Source organism: Melopsittacus undulatus, chromosome 3 (genome assembly GCF_012275295.1).
Source record: "Melopsittacus undulatus isolate bMelUnd1 chromosome 3, bMelUnd1.mat.Z, whole genome shotgun sequence".
Classification (NCBI taxonomy): domain Eukaryota; kingdom Metazoa; phylum Chordata; class Aves; order Psittaciformes; family Psittaculidae; genus Melopsittacus; species Melopsittacus undulatus.
Window position 1 is genome coordinate 23,297,889 of NC_047529.1, and position 26,055 is coordinate 23,323,943.

Sequence of the window (26,055 nt, forward strand, 5' to 3'; positions counted from 1 at the left end):
CCTGGTCATGCTTCTTTTGATGCAGCCCAGGATATGGTTGGCTTTTTGGGCTGTAAGCGGACACTGCTGGCTCATGTTCATTTTCTCATTCACTAACACCCCCAAGTCCTTCTCTGCAGGGCTCCATTGAATTTCCTTTTTGCCCAACCTGTAGCTGTGCCTGGGATTGCTCCGACCCAGGTGTAGGACCATTTTTGTCAAAGTTCTTGTTCTCACATATAGATGCTGCTTTTCTGGATGTGTTTCTGAAAAGATGTGATACTGATGATTGTGTCTGTGTGCTGTGTATCCCTCTCCCCGTGATTTCACATTTGGCTTATATCCTTCCATTGCTCTTGGAAAGAAGGGGAAGCCGTGCCCTCCCTGTTCGCTGCTTGTTCTTGCCCTTTCCAGAATTAGTGATTTTCCTTTTAATCCAATTTAAATTAATCTTTTATTTATTTATTTTTGAGGTCACTTAGATGAATGAACTGATCCAGCTTACTCTTGTAGTCAAACTACTGCTAGAGCTGATACAAAAGAAATGTCAAGGAAATGTGCCAGGGATTGGCATGTGTTTTTTTTTCTTTTTTTTTTTTTTTATAGCAACAATAATTTTAAGTCTTAGGCATGGTTGTAAACTGCCTAATTGATTGTACTCCTCTGGCTAAAGCATGGATGTGTCGCCATCTTGTTTCTATATCACAACAGAGCTTATCTGAACATGATTTTTTTTTTTCCCCAATTGAGATACTTCAAGGTGTGCGCAAATCATAGAATGGTTTGGGTTGGAAAGGACCTTAAAGCTCTTCTAGTCCTAGTCCCCTTGCCTTGGGCAGGGACACCTTCCACTAGACCAGATTGCTCAAAGCCCCATCCAGCCTGGCCTTGAACACTTCCAGTGTTGGGGCAAATGAATAAGTTTAGCCTCCATGAGAGCTGTAAGTCAAATGAGAAGTCACTGTTGAGTCTGAGAAATGCCCATGGCTTTCAGACATGGGCTTAGTTTAGCCTCGTCTTGGAGTAAAACGTTTAAACATTGACTAAACTGAGTCCAAATATGAGGCTTAGTACTAAAATCTTGTAATTTGAGCAAGAAAAAACCTTATTTCCACACAGGTCAAGAGATTCTAATGTTTCATTTTTAAGGGACAAAAGCATTGTTAGAGCATGTACAGCTGCGAGGTAATAAGAGAACACAGCAAATACATAGAATTTATTAATGCTGTTAATGAAACAGAAGAGACTGCATCTTCGGTTGTATGTGACTAATTATTGAAATGAATGGGCTATATGAAGTACACTGAATTGCACATAATGTAAACAACTTTATTGCTCACATGTTACTCTGCTCTCGTGAGACCTCACTTGGAGTATTGTGTGCAGTTCTGGTGTTCTCAACATAAAAAGGACATGGAACTGTTAGAACAAGTCCAGAGGAGGGCCACGAGGATGATCAGGGGACTGGAGCACCTCCCATATGAAGACAGGCTGAGAAAGTTGGGGCTGTTCAGCCTGGAGAAGGGAAGGCTTCATGGAGACCTCATAGCAGCCTTCCAGTATCTGAAGGGGGCCTACAGGGATGCTGGGGAGGGACTATTCATTAGGGACTGTAGTGATAGGACAAGGGGTAATGGGTTCAAACTTTAAGAGTAGAAGTTTAGACTGGATATAAGGAAGAAGTTCGTTACTGTGAGGGTGGTGAGGTACTGGAATGGGTTGCCCAGGGAGGTAGTGAACGCTCCATCCCTGGCAGTGTTCAAGACCAGGTTGGATGAGGCCTTGAGTGATACGGTTTAGTGTGAGGTGTCCCTGCCCATGGCAGGGGGTTTGGAACTGGATGATCTTAAAGTCCTTTCCAACCCTAACTATTCTATGATCACTAAGCCTTCTTCCCCAGTATTTACATTTATAGTGGAAAGTATTCCACAGCCATCAGGTAGTTTATGTAATTCTCTTGGTTTTAAATAAATAAAATCTGTTTAACCAATCTTTGGCCGTCTGTCTCTCCTAGTTCTGCTATTCTTTATGGCAGGCTTATAGCTCCCTCCAGAGTTCTGTTCCTTGAAAAAATACAGAAAAAAATGTGATTGCTGTAAAAGTATCAGATTTTGTATTCTCAGCATATTATCTGTATGACTCAGTATTTCACTAACAGCCTGGGCTACACAATTCTTGTGAATTTGCCTGTTTTCTCTGGTAGCATACCTGTAAAATTTAAAGACATGGAGGGATTTACTTAATAGGTTTCAACATTTTGTATGCCTTTTTATGTGCATTCACTGGTTTTCAGAAAGATGAATGAAAGGATTGTAAAAGGGAAAAAAAAGAGCCACAGTGCAGTCAAGACAATGTATTATAAAGAATAGTGTAATGGTTTGAGTATATATATGTACCATATATATTTTTTATTCTGTTCACCAAACACTGTCAGCAGCAATGAGATACTCTATTTATCCACATATCCTAAATGGGCTTGGGGCTAAAGTATAAAAAAATGCCCAGCCTTCCTACACTGTGATCTTTGGATGCAATAATGGAAGCTTAAGTGCACGCTTTGCTAGATGCTTAGTTTGCTGCCATGCAAATGAAGAACTGTTATTTGGCCCAACTATTAATTAAGACACAAACAACACTTCTAGTTCTTGTCTAATTGAAAATTTGTTAACTGCTTTTAAGTGGTGCTAATCAAAGAATCTTGTCTGGATTGTCAGCTTTTGAGTAGTCTTCCTTTTACTTGTATTGGAATAATTACAGATATGTCAGATATGGAGGTATTTTATAGATCTTGTTGGAGATGGGAAATATTCCTGACCTGGGCATAAACCTGATTACTCGTTTATATGTATTTGATGTCTTCTGCCTTAGCACATGGAAAATTGCTGAAATAATAGGAATAGCAGTGCTGATTTTAAAATCAGAACTTGTATATATTTCTCTGTTCTCCTGACCAAGGCCACAAGGCACCAGTGACATTTCTTACCAATTAATGAAAACTGCTGTGGGTTTGGTTTTGGTGTTTTTGGGGGGTGTTGGTTTGTTCTTTGTCTGTTTCTTTTTCTTTTTAACTCATGAAGATATGGTGTCATCCATTTGGGAAAAAGTTTGCAATTGAACATCTAGTCCAATACTTGCCACTCTAATTTTACAACCATTTGGGTTTCATAACAGGACCATTGTTTGTCACAATGACTAAAACGCACGTGATAGCAGCTTCAAAAGAAGCGTTTTACGTCTGGCAGTATCGTGTGGCCAAGAAGCTCACAGCAATGGAATTTAATCAGGTAGCACGGACCAGAAAAGAAGGCAGGGAAAGGTTTGTCTTCTGGCTTTGTCATTTTTCTTCCTTTCCCTCGGTATCATTGATAAAGATGGATTCTCCCATGCTTAAAATGGGAACACTTCACATTTTCTACTCAGATTTGCTGACTTGCCAGCCTCTAAGATTAACTGCCAAAGAACAGTTTTTCATAACCAAATCATAGAATCATAGAATAGTTAGGGTTGGAAAGGACCTTAAGATCATCTAGTTCCAACCCCCCTGCCATGGGCAGGGACACCTCACACTAAACCATGTCACCCAAGGCTTCATCCAACCTGGTCTTGAACAGCACCAGGGATGGAGCATTTGCAGCTTCCTTGGGCTACCCATTCCAGTGCCTCACCACCCTCACAGTAAAGAACTTCTTCCTTATATCTAACCTAAACTTCCCCTGTTTAAGTTTGAACCCATTACTCGTTGTCCTGTCGTTACAGTCCCTGTTGAAGAGTCCCTCCCCAGCATCCTTGTAGGCCCTCTTCAGATACTGGAAGGCTTCTATGAGGTCTCCCTGCAGCCTTCTCTTCTCCAGGCTAAACAGCCCCAACTTTCTCAGCCTGTCTTCATATGGGAGGTGCTCCAGTCCCCTGATCATCCTCGTGGCCTCCTCTGGACTTGTTCCAACAGTTCCATGTCCTGTTTAGGTTGAGGACACCAGAACTGCACACAATATTCCAAGTGAGGTCTCACAAGAGCAGAGGGGCAGGATAACCTCCTTCGATCTGCTGGTCACGTTTCTTTTGATGCAGCCCAGGATATGGTTGGCTTTCTGGGCTGTGAGTGCACACTGAAGCCAGCTCATGTTCATTTTCTCATTGACCAACACCCCCAAGTCCTTCTCCACAAGGCTGCTCTGAATCACTTCACCACCCAGCCTGTAGCTGTGCCTGGGATTGCTCTGACCCAGGTGTAGGACCTTGCACTTGTCGTGGTTAAACTTCATGAGGTTGGCATCAGCTCGCCTCACAAGCATGCCAAGGTCCCTCTGAATGGCATTCCTTCCCTCCAGCGTATCAACAGAACCACACAGCTTGGTGTCATCAGCAAACTTGCTGAGGGTGCACTCAATTCTGCTCTCCGTGTCACCGACAAAGATGTTAAACAAGACTGGTCCCAACACTGATTCCTGAGGGACACCACTCATTACTGGTCTCCAATTGGACATTGAGCTGTCAACCACAACTCTTTGTGTGCAGCCATCCAGCCAGTTCTTTATTCAGTGAGTGCTCCAAATGCCAAATTTATGTCTCTCCAGTTCAGAGACATGGATTTTGTGCAGGACAACATTGAATACTTTGCAGAAGTCCAGGTAGACAACATCAACTACTCTGCCTCTATCCATCAGTTCCGTAGCCCCATCACAGAAGGCCACCAAATTGGTCAGGGAGGATTTGCCCTTAGTGCTGTCACCAGGCACCTTGTTGTTTTTCATGTGCCCTTTCATTTGCCTACTGTGTGGTTCCCTTACAGAGCTATTTGTCTACATGTTTTTTTTCCTCCTCTGAATTTTCTCCTTTATACTCTTAGTTTCTAGGCAACTCTATTGCTTTAATAACTTTAACTGCTTCTTGTGTGTCAGTGGCTGTGAGGACGTAGTCTATCCAGCCAGTTCTTTCCTAAATACACTGGTATCTGATTGTATCTTTGATGTCCAAGCCTGTATGGACTTTCATCCTCTCAAACTAAACAAGCCAAAGCCAACATCTTCTTGTCTCCAAAATATTTCCTTCCCAGGTCCTCATTAGTGGCATTAACTTTTCTGTCACCTCCACAAGCTTGCAACTTTGTTATGATTTTCTTTTGTGTTATTTTATGTTTTCTTCCTTAGAGATGCTATAGCTTTCTATAAATCCACTGTCTCCTGTCACCTTATATTCATAATAATAATTATTTGTACATGGTGTAATAAATAACATTGTTCTAGTACCTGAATGTCCTAGCCTTGAACAAGATTGCAAATTTGACAGAAATCCTAGAAAAGTAAATCATTGTAATTCAGCATAAACTGATTTTAATATTGTAAGATCTTTTCTAATGCTAATTTTGAATGCAAAAGAGAAGTTATGATGAAGTATTGAATATATTAATACATATGTTTTGTGAATATGAAGGTGAAGCTCTTAATAAATATGGAGAAGAGCCTGCCAGAGGAAATATGGAGTGCATGTCTGAAAAGAGATAGTTGGGGTGGTTAATGATTTGCCGGAATTTCTTGTTGCAGAATGAGTTTATAGATCATCAGAGGCAGTGAAAGTGAAAGCAAGTACCGTATCTTTATAGCAATGCAAAGTAGGGTTATCAAAGGGGATACTACTAGAACATAAGAACACGCATAGCTTTTATCCTCTTTCCCAATTGCAGTGGTTTCTTCTCCAAGGATTGAGGATACCTATATGCTACCAAAAGTAATCTTTTCTTTGGGCACACTTTTTTCTCCTAACTTCTTTTTTCTATAGGATTTATCATATTGATGACACCCCTTCAGGATCTGCAGGTGGACACCTTGATTGTAGCAGAGCTATTGAAGTGAGTGATGGTTTTAACTAGTTAATTGTGGTGTCACTGGTAGCTTGACAGAGAAGTACTTAACATTGCTTTACTTTCACAGATTTTCATCAGTAGAAGTGGTCATGCTGAAAGTTTCTTTTAATGCTATGTTTTGTACATAAGTGTTATTTTTCTTCCCCTTGGTTAGTGTGTTGTTACTGTGCCATTATGTATTACTGAAATATACACTAAGCTGTAGGGAACATCAAAAAGTATATTGTGGGTCCAGTATGTGGACATCTGCTGTTTTCTTGGTGAGAACCAGCTTCGTATGCTTCATCAGAATACAAGTTCGTTGAAACTCAATAACCCTTGTAACCTTTTCTAGTATATTTATCCTTTTTCACTTTATGTGTGTGTGTGCATGTGCATGCTTGCTTTTGTACTTACCAATGTACCTGAAATTATTGGCCTTACAAGTCAGGGATAGTTGCTGCCTTGTGTTTTCTATGAAACAAACACCTGTTACATTTTGAATTTCTTATTTTTCTGGAGGAGAGGCAGGGGAAGAAAATAAGCTGTTTAATATTATTTTTGTCATGATTCCCATAAGAAAGGCTGCTAATATCATAAACCACACAAATACTGTATGCTGACAAGATTTAATAGCTGCTTTTCATGTGGATACTTAGCAACATTTTTGTGTGTTTAAATAATACTTCTTTATCAGTGCATTCTTACTGTTGCATTAAAACTGAAACATATTACTTGTATAGTTTCAGGGAACAAGAGATCCAATTTGTGCAATAACAGCATCTGATAAGATGCTACTTGTGGTAAGTTACATAATTAAAAAAACTCCTAATTGCCTCCTTTGCTTGTAGGCAGGAGATTCTTCTGCAGTTTGTTCATGGGCAGTCACAATTTCAAAGCATTTCTGAACTTAGATAAAATCTCTTCCTAGGTGTCCTCAGTGATAACTTTTAACAGGTTCTTTCATTAACCTGGACTATTTATTTAGGAGGGCTAGCTCACTAAATGCTTAGAATTTAAGAACAGACTAGTTGCCTTAGTTAGTACTTATGTATAGGGTTTGATAAAATACAGGTCTGAACTTAATTCTATAATCTGAGTTGTAGGAAGCCTCTTCTAGGCACAAAGGTTTACAAAGTTTGTACAACTAGTATGTAAATACCCAATGTGCAGGGTACTGTACCATGCCAAACAGCTAGTGCTTTTTTTTTTTTCCTAATGAGAAAATAGTGATCTCATTAGAAGAACAGACATATGGGTGGGCTTTAAAACAAACCAACTGAACAGAACAAAGACAGAAAAAGAACACTTTCTAAATTTTTATCCATGTTCCTACCAGCATCGGACAGGGTTCCATTCCCTGTTCTCCTCTTTTGTTACGTCTCTGAAGGTTCACTGGGAATTGTTTGGCTCCTGAAACTGTTCTGTGGGCTGAATGTGGACATTAGATACTTCTTTTAACAGCCCTGATTTAATCATATCTGAAATTGTAGGAGCTTAAGAAAGTGTTTAAATATGGTTGATGAGAAGCACAACATAGAATCACAGAATAGTTAGGCTTGGAAAGGACCTTAAGATCATCTAGTTCCAACCCCCCTGCCATGGGCAGGGACACTTCACACTAAACCATGTCACCCAAGGCTCTGTCCAACCTGGTCTTGAACAGCACCAGGGATGGAGCATTTGCAGCTTCCTTGGGCTACCCATTCCAGTGCCTCACCACCTCACAGTAAAGAACTTCCTCCTTATATCTAATCTAAATTTACCCTGTTTAAGTTTGAACCTGTTACCACTTGTTCTACCACTGCAGTCCCTAATGAAGATTCCCCTCCCCAGCATCCTTATAGGCCCCCTTCAGATACTGGAAGGCTCCTATAGGGGTCTCCCTGCAGCCTTCTCTTCTCCAGGCTGGACAGCTCCAACTTTCTCAGCCTATCTTCATACAAGAGGTGCTCCAGTCCCCTGATCATCCTCATGGCCTCCTCTGGACTTGTTCCAACAGTTTCATGTCCTTTTTATGTTGAAGACACCAGAACTGTATGCAATACTCCAAGTAAGGTCTCACAAGAGCAGAGTTGAGGGGCAGGATCACCTTGCAGCCCTGAAATCCAACTGTGTCCTGTGCTGCATCAAAAGAAGTGTCACCAGCAGGTCGAGGGAGGGTTTTCTCCCCCTCTGTTCTGCTCTTGTGAGACCTTACCTGCAGCACTGCATCCAGCTCTGAGGCTCCCAACACAAGAGTTGTGGACTTATTGGAGTGAATCTGAGGAGGCCACAAAGATGATTCTAGGGCTGGAGCACCTCTCCTTGTTCAGCCTGGAGAAGGCTGGAGAGGGACTTGTTAGCCTTAGGGCATTGAGGGAGACGACAATGGGGAGTGGTTTTATAATCATAGAGGATAGATTTAGCTTAGATATTAGGAAGAAGTTCTTTCCTGTGAGGGTGGCGAGGCACTAGAACATGTTGCCCTGAGAAGCTGTGGCCCATTCCTGGCAGGGTTCAAGGCCACACTGGACAGGACTTGGAGCAACCTGGTCTAGTGGAAGGTGTCTCTGCTCATGGCAGCGAGGTTAGAATTACATGAGTTTTAAGATCCCTTCCAAACCAAGCCATTTGTGATTCTAAATAGCAGAATTTGGATCTTCCAAGGTGATGACATTCTCCATTTCCATTTCTGCCCTGTCACTTATGCAAAAACTCTTTTGTCTAGGACAGCATATAAATAAAACCTTTTTAAAGGGTTTAGTAATGGAAAAATTATCTCAATAACCAATCACTGCTTTTTGCTAGGCAAGAGAATCTGGCACTCTTCAGAGATACAGTCTTCCCAGTGTTGGAATAGTACAGAAGTTTACCCTGAAATGTCATGCATATCAGCTGTCTTTGAACTGTAACTCCAGGTAAGTTACAGATCTGCTTCTAGTGCAGGTATCCAATTTTAAAATAAACTTATACAGCATGAGTTCTGTGATTCTATAATAGCTATGAAGTAATTTAGCTTTAATATAAACTATTTATTAGTTGTAGTTGTTATTAATGGTTGCTTAAACATTTATTTATTACTAATTAGTTACACCTGGCCAGTCATCAGATTGCTCAGAGAGACTGTTAGTAAAGCTGTCTTAGGTTTTGATCTTTGTACAGTGTGTGTGAAGATTCAGGAAACATACATTGAAATACCTGTGTGCTACTAGATGAACCAAACATAAGCTTCATGTGATCATGACATGAATTGATGATAATATGTCATAACTTGAAATTTTACATCTCTAAGGCATCTTTCTATTTCTGTGTTTGTCTGATGCCTGGAAACTTTGTTCATCCTATGTTAATTTTCACTGTTACAAGTTGTAGCTGGTGGCAGTGCCTCTGGCAAGACTCTTTCTCCTAAGCTTCAGCAGTGCCAGTACTGAAGATGCTTTCTACTTAACAGCTATTATTTTTTTCAAGAGAGAGAGCAAGAGTCTTGGCAAAAAAGACAAAAATATGCTGACTAAAGAGAACTTATAAGACAACTTAATCACTTCAAAATAACTTTATATAAATTCAAACAAAATTCATAATCCAGTAGATCACTCATTTAGGTATAGGCCAAAAATAGACAGCTTCACTTAAAAGGCAGCATAGAATCATAGGTTGGAAAAGATCTTTAAATCAAGTCCAACCATTACCCCAGCACTGTCAAGACCACCGCTAAATCATATCAAATGTGATCTAGTCAGAGCTGCACTGATTTTGCTTTGAACCCAAGTTGTTCTTTTCCTAAATGACTTTGTTCTGGTGAAAAAGGCTCAGATCCGTAAGTATTTTGAAGTTCACTTTCCAAGTTGCTTTTGAAACTTTAACAGGGATTAAGGTTATCTTAACACTAGGGTGTCTAAATAACTTTCAATAAATGCATTTAAAATGGCACTGTAGTAAATACAGACTACTATGATTCACTGAAGACCTATTTAATTGGAAATTTTCCAAAGTAACCCCTCAGAAATTGTATTTTCCCATATTTTAAATTACCTCAAAGATTAATGGGGTTATACTTCATACTGTGTGGAAAAAATCCTAAAGAATACTATGTAGAAATAGAAGAAATCCTGGTTTTGAGATTAACAGTTTACATTTCCACACTGTCTTTTTATTTTAAGAATCTGTTTCATTGCTTCCTAGTAATAATGAGCAACAGTTCTGTCCAGCTGGTAATTTTAGGCTCTGTCAAGAAAAGTTTGGTCAGGGGCAAAACTTGCAATTTACCCAACATGGTATCTGAACTACTAAGGATCTTCAAAATGTTGGATGAAAAATGGGCATATTTCAGAATTTTTGCAGGGCCAGATTCTGCATGAAGAGATGAAAAACTTCTTTCCAGGTCTCTGGTCTCTCTCTGCTGTGCAGATAAATGAAAATCACATGCATCTCACTGTGGAATAATACTGGTATTAGATTAGAGGGGAAATTTGGCCTGAATGTGCCAGTTTAGGGAACTATTTCATATTTACAACCTTCAATAGTATTATTTGGCTGCCTTATTTTATTTTCCCTTCTTTTGTTTTTTTGCAGTCGTGTTGCTGTCATAGATCTTTCAGGTGTTTTGACTTTCTTTGACTTGGATACACGGGTGGTAACCAGTACAGGACAGCAAATGGTAGGTGAGCAGCTGACACTGGAACGCAAAGATGTCTGGGATATGAAATGGGCCAAAGATAACCCAGATCTGTTTGCGATGATGGAGAAATCAAGAATGTATGTTTTCAGAAACTTGGATCCAGAGGTAAATATTAACATATGTAAACTACTCATTTTACAAACTCTTTTGTAATTGAATGTCTCTGTGTTGAATAGTATTATTCTTGTGCTTGCAGTTCAATTGGGCAAGTGTTTATATAGTCAAACTTGCTTCTGGTAATCTCAAAATCTTGTTAGCTTTCACATTGGACTGCTGTTTAGGAACGAGTGAGTAAAATGAATTATCAGTCTTGGAAAGATAAAAATACTGTCATATTTTATGAGACATTTTTCAGGAGGATATTTTTTGTATGTTTTGGAAAAAAGTAAACACAATTTCAGTAGAGATACTTGTAAAATACAGTTCAGCTGAATCTAAATATTGGCAACTGTGGCAATTGTTCCTTTACCTCTTTGCCAGTTTAGTTATAGAAGATATTTTAAATTATGTCTGTGTATATGGAATTGTCAATAATGTTACTGATTTAGTATTTGTTTCCTGTTGGAAATGCAATTAAATCTAGTTAGGGAACTAGAAAGTCTCGCTTATGTTATACACAATGGATTTGGTTAGGATTTAATCAGACAGAATATAAGTTCATCCCTTTGTAACTTATTTAACTTTAAGGAACCTATACAAACTTCTGGATATATTTGCAACTTTGAAGACTTAGAAATCAAATCTGTTCTTCTTGATGAAATATTAAAGGTAAGTATAATTAATTTGTGTTTTGTAGGGAAAAGTTGTCTATCTTGATGATTTGAACAGTAGATATCTAAGATGAGTGAAAATAAAGGTGACATGGAATAAAATTATTTTTCTTTATCCATTATGTTAGAATCCTGAACATCCTAACAAAGATTACATCATCAATTTTGAGATTCGGTCGTTACGAGACAGTCGAGCATTGATTGAAAAAGTTGGCATTGAGGAATCTTCCCAATTCATAGAAGATAACCCACATCCCAGACTTTGGTAAAATCTCTTTATAAGCCAACTTTGTTTAAATTTGTGTTCTTTTGTATTCCTTTCCTGTTCAGACAGATCTACTATTAAAGTAAAAAACCTCCAATTAGAATCAGCCAAAGCAGTACCCACTTTAAACATATAATTTAAGAAAAAGGAAAATAAAACCCTGAAAAGGTAACAGTGCTCTCCTGCAGTTTGGAGCACTTCTGTTCCAACTGAGAACATCTCTTCATTGGGCTGAATTGCCTCCCACAAACACACAACTGAATTAAAGATTAGTTAGTAAACAATACCATTGCAGTAACTTGTATGTCTTCTTTAAATAATTAGAGTTTAATGGATCCTGCTTTAATTTACTTTATTGCTGTTTTTCAGTCTATTTTGTTTACATTTCACACAGGCGTCTCCTGGCTGAAGCTGCTCTACAGAAGCTGGATCTGCAGACTGCTGAACAAGCTTTTGTACGCTGCAGAGATTATCAAGGTATTAAATTTGTGAAGCGTCTAGGGAACCTGCAGAGTGAGTCAATGAAGCAAGCAGAAGTGGCAGCCTATTTTAGCAGATTTGAAGAAGCTGAAAGAATGTATCTGGATATGGACAGAAGGTAATTGCATGTAGTCACCTCAGCAGCAAATAGAGAAAAAAGTCTGAGTGGGGAGAAAGGGTTCCTTAACAAGGGATGGCTGTTTTAGCACTGAAGACTCTGCCAGTTTCTGGAAAGACAGAAAGATCAGATGGAGAAAATTTTGTTGTATCCCTATGTAACCAGTTCTGTAGGGAAATCAGTGCATGCCAAACTGATTGCAAAACCTCAGTGCTCCAGGTAGTGTTGAGTTTCATACATGGTTTTTTGCAAGTGTTTTGTTGGTATTTCAACTGGGATTCAAAAACAAAAACAATCTCAACTAGCATTTAATTTCTGTAGTGTTGCTCTTAGCTAGTAGCCAAGTACACATTCTTTCCAATTACATATACAAATAACAGAGTTCTTAATGAACTGTAATCTCTGGAGAGAGCGAAAAGACTGGATGAAACTGTGAATCAATCAATAGAATTTTTGCTCAGGAATGAAAACAAATCAAAATTACAATATTACAGGGAAATGTAAATTAACACTAAGTAATTAGCTAGAACACTGTCTTTACTGAAAAAGACTAATGAGGCATAATAAGCAGCAGTTGCATGACGTAGCCTGTAGGTCATATATAGTCATACATATACCTGTAGTCATACATAGAGAAGCATAAATCACTTGTGAAATTTTAAAGCTTTGATTAATGGAGCCATTAGAAAAAGCAGGGAATGACATGGAGAAAAAAATTAAATTTTTCCTTTATGATCTTAAGGTCCTTTCCAACCCTAGCTATTCTATGATTCTATGAATTATGCCACAAGAATGGGAAACCTTCCTCTTCCCAGTAAGGGGAAGGGAGAGGCAGGAGCTGGGGAGAGATGCATGGCCTGGTAATAGAAAACTTTCTTCACATGACTAATTAGCCAATGGAAGCATGCTGGTTTGGAGAGGTGGACTGCCTCATAAGTATTTTAGTTGCACTGCAACACTAACTTTCACATATGACTTACTCTTTCCACATGGCTGAAGAGAAACTTGCCATTAAATGATTGCAGAAGTCAAAAGACTTACTTTTACTGCTTTCTTCAAGAGTAGCACATCTTACTTCCAGCTACAAGAATATGGTAATTCTGTATTGACCGTGTCTCCTTACCACTAGAAAAATCTTAATAAGGATCTACCATAAATCAGGCTGAAATAAATCTATTTTTCAAATAAAGTTTTTTAGATAGATGCTGACTTCACTGACCTGCTATTGCCTTCCTTAACTCACTTTTAAGTTTAGGGCATTCTTAAAAGAAGCATATAGATTTCTGCTATTTATCTTCTATGCACCTGAAGAATTACTTCTGTGTGAAGTAATAGAGAATTATTCTGTATGGTAGAAAAAATGTGCCAGACAGACACATTGTGGGTCATATGTATGCATGAATAATAAAAAGGAGTCCTTTTTTCTTTATCTGAAGTAATCATGAACCTGAAAGAGAAGTCTCTGAAATCCATTTTATTACATCTCAGCTTTAACCTCTGTTATTAATATTCCTTGCTCCTTAGCCCTTCCCTTCATCTCCCTTTGGCTTTTAGCCTTTTGCAGCTGCTGATGTCTATTGTAGCAGTCATAGAATCATAGAATAAGTCAGAAGTGAAAGTTAAAGGATGGTACACAGAATAAGAGGACACCTGAAGTAACATCAGTCCCAGCCGTCTCACCAGCTGCATTTAACTCCTCACACAGAAATATGGCTAATAGGGAAGTCCATGTATGATATAACCTATGAGCTCTTTGAGTATTTGTTTTTACAGAATAATGTTTCAATTGTAAAGAAGATATCTGGGATCACTGTTACACCTGTAGTGTAGGTTATGAACATGAAACCACTTCGGATGCTTTTCTCAAATACTTTGAATGCTTTTCTCAAGTTTTTTGTTATTAATTTTATCGTCTTTGACTTTTTCCTGCTATGTTCTTTTTATACTAGAGATCTTGCTATTGGACTGCGGATAAAACTGGGAGATTGGTTCCGAGTATTGCAGCTACTGAAAACTGGCTCAGGTGATTCAGATGATGCCCTTCTTGAACAAGCATACAATGCTATTGGAGATTACTTTGCAGACCGTCAGAAGTGGTATGTTCTGTAGAGGAACTGGTAAAAAGAAAATTATAAAGGAAATTATACGACTGATGACAAGACTTAATTTATGAGGAGGGGCAGATGTCAGGGAAGTTAGGATGCAATAATTTTGGAATTATGAGATTTAGCTCAGACCTTTATGGTTCCATCGATGCATGTACCTTTAAACAGAAAGCTGTTGATCATCTAAAGAATGAAGGTGATAAAAATCTGCGTTTTGCCAGAAGATTGTCTGCTTCAAAGGAGGGGAGGAGAGAGAATTATTAAACATCAGTGAATTTCAAAAATAACCACAAGATTTCTAGAATGCTTAAACTCACAAATATTTGAAAAGGTCCAGAGCTCTCTCTGGCCTGGCTGTCTGCAGTTACTATGCAGACTGGGTGCCCAAGGAAGACTTTTAAGCAGCACACACATGTAATGGTATTCCTCCAGAACGTTTTGCAGTCAGGTACTTACTGAGCCAGATTTGATGTCTTCATAGTTAAAACTTGCAGGGAATTTTTTTTTCATGAACTTCTCTTATTGCGTTCTAATCCCATGTAAAGTTTTTGCATCCAGAACCTTCTGTCTCCGCAGCTCCATTATTTATTGCAACTAGCCCAAGTATATTATCACAAAGAACTTGGGTCCCAAAGAAGTTTAAAACTTGTGATTAGATTTTGCAAGTTGACTTTTTTTTTTAGATGATTTAGGTAACTTTGGAGACTGGTCTTGGAGATCTTAGTGCTTGTGTTTAAAACGTAGAGGCACAACAGTAAAGCTCTTTTCTGAAAGTTTAGTTCTAAGCTGTTGTCCATTATCAGCCATGACTTGTGCAGATGTGGGAATGCAGTTTTAAGATTCCTTGAATTCCTAACCTTATGCTAGTTACAGAAACAGTCTTGCTACTACTTAAACATAATGATCTCTGAAAGTTAAACATTTTAGTGCATTTTAGAAAAATAGTGAATTTCTAGCTACAAATGCTCTCTCAAGCAAAGTTATCCGTTTAAAATAATGTCATTTTAAATTCACAAATGCAAAAGGCTTACACAATGAGAAGCTTCACTTGTGTTTATATATCAGAAGCCAGTAAACTTTTTTCTCTTTTTTCCATATTAGGTTAAATGCTGTACAGTATTATGTACAAGGACGAAACCAGGAACGTTTAGCTGAATGTTACTACATGCTAGAGGACTACAAAGGACTGGAGAATCTAGCTAACTCACTTCCAGAGAATAATAAATTGCTCCCTGTAAGCAAAAAGCATTTTTCATTGTCTTATGCTCAACCATTTAATTAAAATTTCCCATCTTGGAAGTGTTAAGTAAGAAAGAGAGAAGGAAATGGAGTATGAGACCTACTCACTTAAGCATAATGGTGTTACTTTGTATTGATCTCTAATATTCCTTCATCATTCTTCCTTTCCTGTATGGTCTAGGTTCCCCAGAAAGACCTGATTATTCATCATACTTTATGGCTACCTGTCTAAGTCATAATTTATTGCACCCCTCCCCAGATAGTGACATTTCTCTCTGAAATATCTATACTTCACTGAGAAGTCACTCTTCATGTCTGGACACTTCAGTTTTCATTTTGTTGTCTAGCCTAGGGTTTTTTTTTCTTTGAATTCTTCCTGGTTGTTTATCACTTTAATTTCTTACATGGTAGCTCTGGTGGGAATGCTAATGTTCAATGAAAACTGAAGATTCTTTCCTGTGAAATGAAGGAAAGTGGGTGGTATAGCCTAAAATGACCTACTAAGCAATAGCCAATTTAAAACCGGTATGATTAATTAACCCAAAATGCTTGAAAAATGCAAAACATGCTTATTTAATGCCATTTTCAGTTGTCTGAACAAAGCAAGACAGCACTTTCTTTTTAGCCTCTTCTGTGTAAGAACAGAGTCCTTCTGGTATGATCTGATAGAAAAATATTTCAATGGCTTTTATTTTTTAATTCAGAAGCAGTATATGAAAGTAGCACACTGTTCTAAAGATTTACAACAGTGCATATTGTCTTTCCAGAATCCATGAGGCAAACAACCTCTTTTCCTCAAATTCTTGGAATTAAACTAAACAAGAATATAATAATATTTTATTTGCTGTAAAATGTACTAAAAATCTGGAAATGAGTTTATTAACATGGTGCTGATGTGTTTTGCAGGATATAGCTTATATGTTTGTAAGAGTGGGGATGTGTGAACAAGCTGTGTCAGCCTTTCTGAAATGTAATCGACCAAAGGATGCGGTAGATACCTGTGTACATCTCAACCAGGTAAACCAGCAGTAGATAATCTGCTTTGCCAATCCAGATTTCTATTCTAATGCCCTGCTAAATATGTTTGTGTAAAGTGTCTGATGATTTGTCATGATTTCTGGAAAATTCATTCTTCATGCTTAAGAAAGTTACCTGAAATCAGGATTAGACCCCTGGAGGGCCAAAGCTAAATTCAGCAGTGTTACTTCTGTCTCTTTGTGTGGTTAAGTGCACTCAGCATACAGACACTCGTTGCATTTGTAGAGCCAAGCTATACTGCCTCCTGATGGAATGGAAGGAAGACTGGATTGCTTCTGGCTGCTTATTTTCTACATCCCCCTCCTTTCTGGTACAATTCAAATGTATTTGTGGCTGCATTAGGATGTAGCTGGAAAAAAACTAATCTGAAAAATGTTTTGTGTGTTTACAGCTACACCTGGTCCCCAAGTATGACTTACCTGTGCAAATGTTTGTGTCAACACAAATAAGAATGAAACTGAGGATGTCTGTGAGGAACTTGATGTATGGGAATGGCACAACTGGCTAGTGCTGGTGCTATGTGAACACCTTCCTAGTTTATGGATCTTAAGGGCTACTAGGTTATGAGATTCTATAAAGTTTCTGAGTTCTGCCAAACTTGATCTGGGGCAAACATAGTAGCCAAGCTGTTGAAGATCAGAAAAATTCACAGACAAAATGTGTATAGAAGGATAAATAAAATGTAACTGTTTGTGCCTTAAGCTTATGGGCTGAAATCTTCTTTTAGACATGCTTTTGAGAGTCTGGGTTTCAGTAATTTCAGAAGCGTTGAAATCAATGTGAGCAGCAATGAAGTAATTTTTGCAAAGAATTTTATCAAACCAGAAGCAACTGCTTTGTATATGGTTTTGGACAGAGGTCCAGCATTTGTTTCACGGGCCATTGCCACATAATTGGCAATGATGCTAGCATTTGTTTCTCTTGCTTTTTACTTTAATTTATAGTAACCTGGTTCTAAATGGTGATGAAATATTGCACACGAATGTTGCAAACCATTAATGGATAACCAGCTTGTTCTGAGAATGTATTTGAAAAGTGAGGTCTACTTTCTATATTTGAAAATGGTAATTCTCTGCTTTCATTTCTAGTGGGATAAAGCTGTGGAGCTGGCTAAAAATCACAACATGAAAGAGATTGGATCCTTGTTAGCCAGATATGCAAGTCATTTACTGGAAAAGAATAAAATCTTTGATGCTATAGAACTCTATCATAAAGCAAATTATTTCTTTGAAGCTGCTAAGCTCATGTTCAAGGTATTATAGGTTTTCTTCTTACGTAAAATAACGGGGTTTGGACTAGCTCTTATTTTTCCATTTTTTTTTTCCTTGTTTTTTTTTTTTACTTTGGTTTTCTTGGGGTTATTTTAGTGTTAATAATATACAGGCAATAAGCAGGTGTCATACAGGATACTGCAGAGATGAATCCAACTCTTAAGTTCAGGTGTCTCTATCTGAAATAGTTAGCCTAGATGTTATTTGTAGCCAGTGGTGAGGAAACTTTCAGAACACAAACCATCCGATTGATTTATTTGGAGACTTTCACTTCCAAATGAGATGAACTGCACCTTGGAAAACATCATGTTGTCAACATCAAGAATTCCCTAGTAAAGGAGTATAGCAGACCAGCCTGGGTTCATTTTTCATGTTATTTTATATGTTGTCCGGGTTAGGTTTTTATTGCCTTTATTCTTAAATTTTTATAAAAAAAAATAAATTTAGTTAAATTTTGGTATTTCTTCAATTGGTTCTTTCAATTAGAAAATGCTATGGTGTGCTTTTAAGGTAAGGATGTTGCTTGTATTTGGTTTGTCTGTAGAGATTTTTGTACGTGGCTCATAAAGTCTGTAAAAGTGATATATAATTTTTACAGCAAATCTTTAAAGTAAAAAATATGTATTTATGTGCTGTTTTCAAAAGCCATTCTTTTTTTTCTAGGAAAACCACCAGGCCTTATTGAAAGCTACATTATTTCTTAGACTTCAGTGTTTTAAAATGACTATTTTTTAGTTTATTTTTTTATATTGTCAATAGACTTATACAGGGTTATACTGCATTATACTTCCTGGGAATCTGGCTTTATATTAGCTAAATAAATATAGAGAAATGTGCATTTTTTTACTTTGACATTTTAATTTATAGTTCTGTTTGCAGTCTGAATTACTACATTTAAGTGCAGGATCTTTTTTTTTGCATGATTTTTAGGTTTGTACAAGCATGCAGTTGCCCAAGAGTAATTTTTTTAATCTACATTAAATTCCTTGGTTTTCTTTTTTAAGATTGCAGATGAAGAGTCAAAGAAAAGTACAAAGCCTTTGCGAGTTAAAAAGCTTTATGTGTTGTCAGCGTTACTTATAGAACAGTGTCGTGAACAAATACAAAATGCACAAAGGGGAAAAGTTAAAGGAAAAAGTTCAGAGGTAGAGTATTTTTCTTTTTTCTTGAATTCTGGTATGTGTTACCTAGGCAGAATAAAGCAAGCTCTCTTAATGAGGCTATTACAGTTTTTATTTAATAACCCTTTTTCCTGCGAAGAACAAAGCTTTCTTTTAGCAAGTCTTCCAGAGACATAATGTTAAAGTATTATTTGCAAACATTTAAATCATATGTGTTAATAGATATTTTTCTTCTTAAGTGTAATGTGTTTTAATATTTTCATTACAACAGTGAAAATCATACTAAGAAAGCCCAGATTTCTTTTTTCTCCTGCAAGACTCTCACTTTCCTGTCTTAAGGCTTACTTAATACTTAATCCTGCTTAGGGTTAGGTATCAATCCAAAAGACAGATCTGTGATTATATTAAGCTATCTTGGCTATAACTGAACAGGGAGATGCCTCCAGATAGGGAGGAAGCAAATAGAAGACTTTTTCTGCTCATGCTTTCATCTTCACATGCACAAGTGAAAGAGTTTAAACATTTTTAACAGCTCTGGTGTTGAAATGCAGGATTAATCCAAACTATGAAACAGTCTGCAGATGTGCACAAAATATATTTGTACACGTGTATATGACATTTATCTTCTAAAATGTGCACCATATGTTCTGCCTATGCACTGTATAAAATGCCTAACAATGCTCACTTTAGGTCCATGTCTTTATATTTTCCCTAGTTAACACAGACAGTGGTGTAATCACCAAATACAGAAAAGTTCTTTTCATATATCGCCATTTCCTGCTGTATCTGGTTCGTATAAAAATTGTATGTGATACTGCTTTGTTTTCAGACTGCTTCAGCTCTGGCTGGTTTGCTAGAAGAAGATGTTCTTTCTTCACCTAATTGCTTTGCAGACAATGCTTGGCGAGGAGCTGAGGCTTACCATTTTTTCATACTAGCGCAAAGACAGCTCTATAAAGGTTCTGCACAGGCAGCACTTAAAACAGGTAGGGCTTTATTTTTAACTGTGTAAAGAAACTGTTCTTGCTTGATCAATGGAATTTAAGACCATAAAATCATAGAATAGTTAGGGTTGGAAAGAACCTTAAGATCATCTAGTTCCAACCCCCCTGCCATGGGCAGGGACACCTCACACTAAACCATGTCACCCAAGGCTCTGTCCAACCTGGCCTGAACACTACCAGGGATGGAGCATTCACAGCTTCCCTAGGCAACCCATTCCAGTGCCTCACCACCCTTACAGTAAAGAACTTCGTCCTTATATCCAGGGAAGGAAATCTAATGAATTGAATGTGGCTGCAGTCAAGATACTTGGAAAGTATTTTCTTGGAGACAATGCAAATATAACTTGCCAAATGTTACCTGGTTAAATTGGACAGTCTCTGTGGATGTTCTGTTGTCTGTTTTGTTTCTTTCTTTACATTATAAGGCATGTCTGAATTCACATTGGACCCCTCTGCAGAGCTTCATAAAAAAAAAATTGTGGGAGTTGCAGAAGCAAATAGTACCCTATATTTTTTCCAAGTAATGGAGATCCATTGCAAATACTTCTAACATGTTTAAAAAAAAAAAGTGTCTCAGACACTTTAATTCCCCCCTTACTTGTTTTTAATGCATCCTTTATAGTCATGTCAATGAAAAGACATTGGTTCATTGTGTCTTATTTGTGAAATTAATGTTGTCAATTAGTAGCAAGTATTTCATATAATGCCTGCACTTCTCAGAAGACATCTAATAATTTCCTTGGATTTTTTTAATTTCTCAGCTCTTCATTTGCGAGATTATGAAGACATTATCCCTGCAGTTGAAATCTATTCTCTTTTGGCACTCTGTGCATGTGCAAATAGAGCATTTGATATTTGTTCAAAAGCCTTTGTTAAACTAGAATCCTTGGAAACAATTAGGCCAGAGCAGAGACAACAGTATGAAGACCTTGCTCTAGAGATATTCACAAGACATAGTCCGAAGAGTAACAAAAAGTCTAACCTGGATGACATGCTTGATAGGTGGGTTTATAGTTACATGAGATGGTAATAATACCAGCATTTTTTTTCTGCTATTGTCTGTATTTTACATTTTAGCAAGTTTTGTGTGACTGAATTGTCCTTTTGCTGCTTTAAACCAAATATTGGGCAAGAATGATGCAGGTTTTTATGCTGTCCTGCAAATTCCTACAGCACAAGTTTGTCTTGCTATTTTATAACTACATTCTTATTCTTTCAGCTTTATTTATTTATTTATTTTTCTTTTCTTCCAGTAGCATAGATGGGAAACTTCCTGTATGTGTTGCAACAGGAGACCCAATCCTGGAGCAGCAGTTCTGGATGTGCAGTGTATGTAAGCACTGTATGAAACCCAAAGAGGCAAGCAGTCGTAGCTTTTGTCCTCTGTGCCACAGCACAATATAGGAGAAGATAAAGGACTATTTATACTCATATATGTTGCAGATCCTAAAAAAAAAGTCTCTAAAATGTTAGTGACTGATTGTGCTAATATTTTGAAATACTGTATTCTAACAGATAGTGCCACTATGGGATAAAAACTTAAAAAGCAAACCAAACCAAATAAACCCCACAAAATTTCCAACCAACCAAAAAAAAGCCCCACCAACCAAACAAAAAGCCCAACCAAACGAAACAAGTACCTTAGAAAACCCATTAAGAAAAAATCTTTCCATTTATATGAAGAAAAGACTATTACTAGACTTCAATTTTTAACTTTTTTTTTTTACACAGGTTTAAGGTAAAAGTATTCTGTTCTAATTGTAAATTGAGCAATTTCAAAACCATGTGAACTGAAAGTCAGTTCATCTTAATATGTTTTACTCTGGGCAAACTCCTTTGTTCATTTTCATAATTCCATAGGAAATTATTGGGTTTTCTCAAAATTTACTGTTTTTAAAAATAAATAATTCCTGAGTTTAAGTAATACCACTGTAGTTCTGATAATATTGTGTATGTTTTTTCTCCTATTGTTTTACGACAGTGATGGTACCAGTTTAGGCATATATTTGTGCTGTTTTCTTTAGTCGGCTGTTTTTAAAGCTAGGAGAGCAATAAAAGGCTTGCAGGTATTTAGAAATCAGTGCTGTTAATCTGCGTTTGGGTTCTTGAGCTGTGGTGGTGTCTTCAGCCAACAAAGGTGTCCTGGTTTGAGCAGTAGCAGTCCTTTTTCTCCTTCTTGGTAGCTGGTGCAGTGCTGTGCTTTGACTTTCGGGCTGGGAACGGTTGCTGATAGCGAGCATGTTTTGAATTACTGCTCAAATGTTTGGTTTTGTCCAAGGCCTTTTTCTGACCTCATTCTCTGCCAGGGAGGAGGGGAGGCTGGGAGGAAGGAAAGACAGGACACCTGACCCAGGCTAGCCAAAGAGGTATTCCATACCATAGCACGTCATGCCCAGGATGTAACCGGGGAGAGACCTGGAAGGGCTGGAGCTCTGGGGGGAATGGATGAGGTGTCAGTCGGTGCTCGGTTGGGCAGGGTGGAGTGAGTTATGGGTCGGTGGCTGGTGAGGTGTTGTATTCTCTTCACTTGTTGTTTGCTTTATCATCATTATTTGTAGTAGTAATAGCAGTAGTGATTTATGTTATACCTTAGCTATTAAACTGTGCTTATCTCAATCCGTGGGGGCTACATTCTTTGGATTCTCCTTCCTAACTCTCCGGCAGTTGGGGGAGCAAGGGGGGGTGTGAGTGAGCGAGCTGTGCAGTTTGGTTTTAAACCACGACAAAAGGGAACCTCTTTGAACATTCAGACTGGAATCTGGAAAAGAGCAGCTGACGTCCACTGAACAGATTTCAAGAGTTGAACTGTCATACTTGTTGTATATGGAAGTTTAAGGAATCACAGAGTGATCTGAGTTGAAATGGACCTTAAAGCTCATCTAGTTCCAGCCCTGATGGCACGGGCAGCAACACCTTCTAGTAGGCCAAGTTGCTCCAAGCCCCATCCAGCCTAGCCTTGAGCATTGCCAGGCATGGAGCATTTACTGCTTCTCTGGGCAACCTGTGCCAGTTTCTCACCACCCTCACAGGAAAGAACTTATTCTTAATACCTAATCTAAATCTCCCATCTGTTAGTTTAAAGCCATTCTGCCTTGTCCTGTCCTTATATGCCCTTGTAAAAAGTACCTACCAGATTTATTGTAGACCCTCTTTTGGCACTGGAAGCTGCTCTAAGGTCTCCCTGGAGCCTTCTCCTGGTTCAGCAAGTGCAGCTCACTCAGCCTGTCTGCATAGGAGAAGTGCAACTTTTGGTGTTGCACGCAGGTTTACTGTGAACTGTGCTGTTGTGTTTTATGGCGGGGCTTGAGCCCCGGCTAGAGAAATGTGGCAGGCCCCACTCCATGCAATGAGTTTCCTGGGAGCAGCTGCACACCAGCCGCTGACCTCGACCATCGTGTGTACATCCAGATGCTTCTCGGAAGAGACCGCAATGCCTCTTTTGTACAGTCTTCCTATGCAAGTAACACCTCTCGCCTAAACGTAGGCCAGGTGAGAATAAACCCCATTTTACACGGAAAATATTAAACACTACAATGTCTTTTTTTCCCCTCCTGGTACCCGCGTTTCCTTCTCCTTCGTGAACACGTCCATTAGAGGGCAGTACCCGCCCCGTCACCAGCGGGGCGGGCACTGCTGTGTCCGTGCCCTCGCGGCGCCCGCGGCCTTCTGTCCGGTGCGGCGCTCGGCGGCTTTCCGGCGGCGCGGCGGAGCTGCCGCCATGGAGTGGGAGCCGGCGGGCAGCGCGACCAAGTTGCTGGCGGCGGCGCAGGCGCAGCTGGCGGCGCGGCGGCTGGCGGAGGCGGAGGAGCTGTACAGCCGCCTCATCGCCCATGGCGCGGGGTTTGGGTACGTGCCGGGGCGGAGGCCGTGGGTGTGTGGAACGCGGGGACCGTTCTGTCGTAATGTCCGCTCTCTGTCCCCGCGCAGCGCCGACCACCACCTCGCCACCGCCCTCAACGACCGGGGCCACATCAAGTATTTACGGGTGGAGTTCGCTGCCGCCATGGAGGACTACACAGCCGCCATCGAGTGTCAGCCCGGCTTCGAGGTGCCGTACTACAACCGCGGCCTGGTGCTCTACCGGCTGGGTACGGGCTGCGGCCGGTCACACCAGCGTTCTCCCGGGAGACCTGGGGCAGGGCGGCTCTGGCGGCGGTCCTTGCCCCGGGACAGCCTGGCCCCGTCTGCCATCCCCGATCACCTCCGCCAGGGCAGAGAGTTCTCCCAGCGCCCTCCCAGGGCTCACTAACAGCCGAGTGAACTGTTTTATCCTAGGGTTCACCTGAAGCCGGAGGATAGTTCCCTCCGTTTTTCAGATGGAGGGACCTGCCTGGCACAGGGAAGGGGGGTAAAGGCCTCCTACCAGAAATGAACGGTGCAGACAGAGATACGCAGTTGTGAAGTAATTACAGGACATTTTGGCTACAAGTCTGGCAGAAGTGTTGCTGTGTCATTTGAAATTATGCTATTCAGGGAAAAGTAAGGAGAAAGATGCAGTTCTGGTTTTGGACGAAATTCCATTGGGGTAATGCTAGCCATTTCCAATGGTTGCCTTTAAACTGAAGATAAAAGTGTCTTGGCCTTAGGCAGCTGTAGTGAGCATGGCCTTCTCAGCCGGTGGTGGGCGCTCAGTCCACTCTAGTGAATTTGCTGCCCGAGTTTTGAATATGCCATAAGAAAATTACACCCCTGTGCTTTTTGTTGGGGCTTCTCCATTGCAGAGTCAAGACCCAGAAGCTGAGGGACTATAGAGACCTGGAAAGATGGAGCCCAGTCAAAGTCACAGGCTGTGAAGCAGTAAGCTTGTGTTACAGGTGTAAGCTAGCCTGGCTGTTGGTAAGGGCCTTTTGGTTACTTCTTTTGGAATAAGCTGGCTGAATTGAGCCTTAAGCCCTTTTGAGGTTCAAAAATAACACACTGGTTCATGCTCATTAGACCTGTGACTCCCACTTGGGAGAATCCAAATGTAATGAGTCCAGTAAGTACAGTTACTACTTTTTGTCAGTGAAAATATTAGGAGGTATTCTTCAGTTGTGGTATGTGAGTTTGAGCAACTACAGAAAGATGATTCTTCCTTTCTTTTTTGGGACAGGATGCTTTGATGAGGCCATGAAAGATTTCAGGAAAGTATTAGAGTTAAACCCCCAGTTTGAAGATGCTGCACTGAGTCTAAAGCAGGCTATTCTTGATAAAGAAGAAAAACAAAAGCGGGGTTATTGAAAATTCAGCTACTGGTGTGCAAAAACACAGGATTCTTGACATCGATGGATGAAGCACAGGATCATTTGCATCTGTTACAACCTGCTAAGGAAACCCTGTTTGGGGTAAATAAGTTAAAAATTGATTATGATTACAAAATGAACTATTTTTGTATATTTTTAATGTTGAGGAAAAGCATAATGTTAGATCTCTGTGAGATACTTGCAGAGATTTTGTACAGAAGTAGTTTATAAACACATTGGAAGCCTAGTAACAGCAGATGAAGTCTGTAGTTCTCTTGCTATAACTGTTTCTGTAGTCTCATTGATTGTTTTAAACAGTCTTTCAAAGGAAAGAAAAGTCACTAAAACATGTAAGTACTTAAGACTGGAAGTGTGAGAAGTACAGTGATTTAATAATGATAGTGTTTGTCCACATTCAGATGTAAATTTAAGACAAATATGCAGTTAGTTTCAAGGTGTTGTACTGAAGATGCTGTGTAACTGATTTTCTTTTCACTTCAGTGTTTCTGTATTAAAAAGACACTTAACAGAAACACTGAGATTTCTTCAGGAAACACCACCCGTACCTGGCATGGGGAATGTGGCACAAGTATTCAGTCCTTTGTAAGTTGATTCACCCCTTGAGGTGGTTTTAAATTACCTGAACAGGCATGACCTAATTTTTTTAATCCTGTTGTAAAAATATTGGACAGAGTAATAATTGAATGAATAAAAATGAACACATAATTTTAATCTCATAATTGTCTTTACTGAGCTTATTTCAAATAATGTAGTTGGGCTGTTCCTAGTAGGAGTTGTGGCTTTCTTCTTGTTACAGAAAAGGCTGATTGCTTGAAAAATACCATGTGAAATCTCTGATTGGGCTGGCTATGAATGCCAAGGCAGCTTCATTCCTCCGTCAAAGGGGGGACCATTGCTGACATCTGTAAATCATCAGTAAGAAG

At 39.2% G+C, this 26,055-nt stretch overlaps 2 protein-coding genes across 5 annotated transcripts in view; both read left to right on the forward strand.

Annotated features, from left to right (window-relative positions):
- The window catches only part of WDR35 (WD repeat domain 35), a 39,374-nt gene extending 17,408 nt beyond the window's left edge, over positions 1–21,966 (forward strand). Inside the window, exons 12-27 of one of the 2 annotated variants that reach the window (XM_031046607.2) lie at positions 3,151–3,295; positions 5,755–5,824; positions 6,562–6,621; positions 8,609–8,718; positions 10,373–10,583; positions 11,166–11,246; positions 11,377–11,513; positions 11,908–12,111; positions 14,061–14,207; positions 15,318–15,450; positions 16,362–16,472; positions 17,582–17,746; positions 18,769–18,909; positions 19,715–19,871; positions 20,651–20,891; positions 21,143–21,966. In XM_031046607.2, the coding sequence (XP_030902467.2) occupies positions 3,151–3,295; positions 5,755–5,824; positions 6,562–6,621; positions 8,609–8,718; positions 10,373–10,583; positions 11,166–11,246; positions 11,377–11,513; positions 11,908–12,111; positions 14,061–14,207; positions 15,318–15,450; positions 16,362–16,472; positions 17,582–17,746; positions 18,769–18,909; positions 19,715–19,871; positions 20,651–20,891; positions 21,143–21,293 (2,264 nt within the window). In that variant the 3' untranslated portion in view covers positions 21,294–21,966. The remainder of the gene's footprint in view (positions 1–3,150; positions 3,296–5,754; positions 5,825–6,561; positions 6,622–8,608; positions 8,719–10,372; positions 10,584–11,165; positions 11,247–11,376; positions 11,514–11,907; positions 12,112–14,060; positions 14,208–15,317; positions 15,451–16,361; positions 16,473–17,581; positions 17,747–18,768; positions 18,910–19,714; positions 19,872–20,650; positions 20,892–21,142) is intronic. The other variant, XM_031046608.2, reaches the window with a different exon arrangement.
- A 635-nt stretch (positions 21,967–22,601) lies between these two features.
- On the forward strand, positions 22,602–25,848 carry TTC32 (tetratricopeptide repeat domain 32). Of its 3 annotated transcripts, XM_031046698.2 has the most exons (3): positions 22,952–23,735; positions 23,817–23,977; positions 24,982–25,848. In XM_031046698.2, the coding sequence occupies exons 1-3, from the start codon at positions 23,608–23,610 to the stop codon at positions 25,107–25,109; spliced, it is 417 nt and encodes a 138-aa protein (XP_030902558.2). In that variant the 5' UTR covers positions 22,952–23,607; the 3' UTR covers positions 25,110–25,848. The 3 variants fall into 3 exon arrangements, with proteins under 3 accessions (XP_030902559.2, XP_030902557.2, XP_030902558.2); XM_031046699.2 differs by having other exon boundaries at positions 22,602–23,937; positions 24,982–25,118; XM_031046697.2 differs by having other exon boundaries at positions 22,608–23,977.
- Positions 25,849–26,055: the final 207 nt, after the last annotated feature.

What these genes read in the sequence shown, in the direction of transcription:
- TTC32 (XM_031046697.2), top strand. Translation starts at nt 23,608, where the DNA reads ATGGAGTGGGAGCCGGCGGGCAGCGCGACCAAGTTGCTGGCGGCGGCG. An exon ending in CCTGGTGCTCTACCGGCTGG is followed by an intron (nt 23,978 to 24,981) that starts GTACGGGCTGCG and finishes TTTTTGGGACAG; the next exon opens with GATGCTTTGATGAGGCCATG.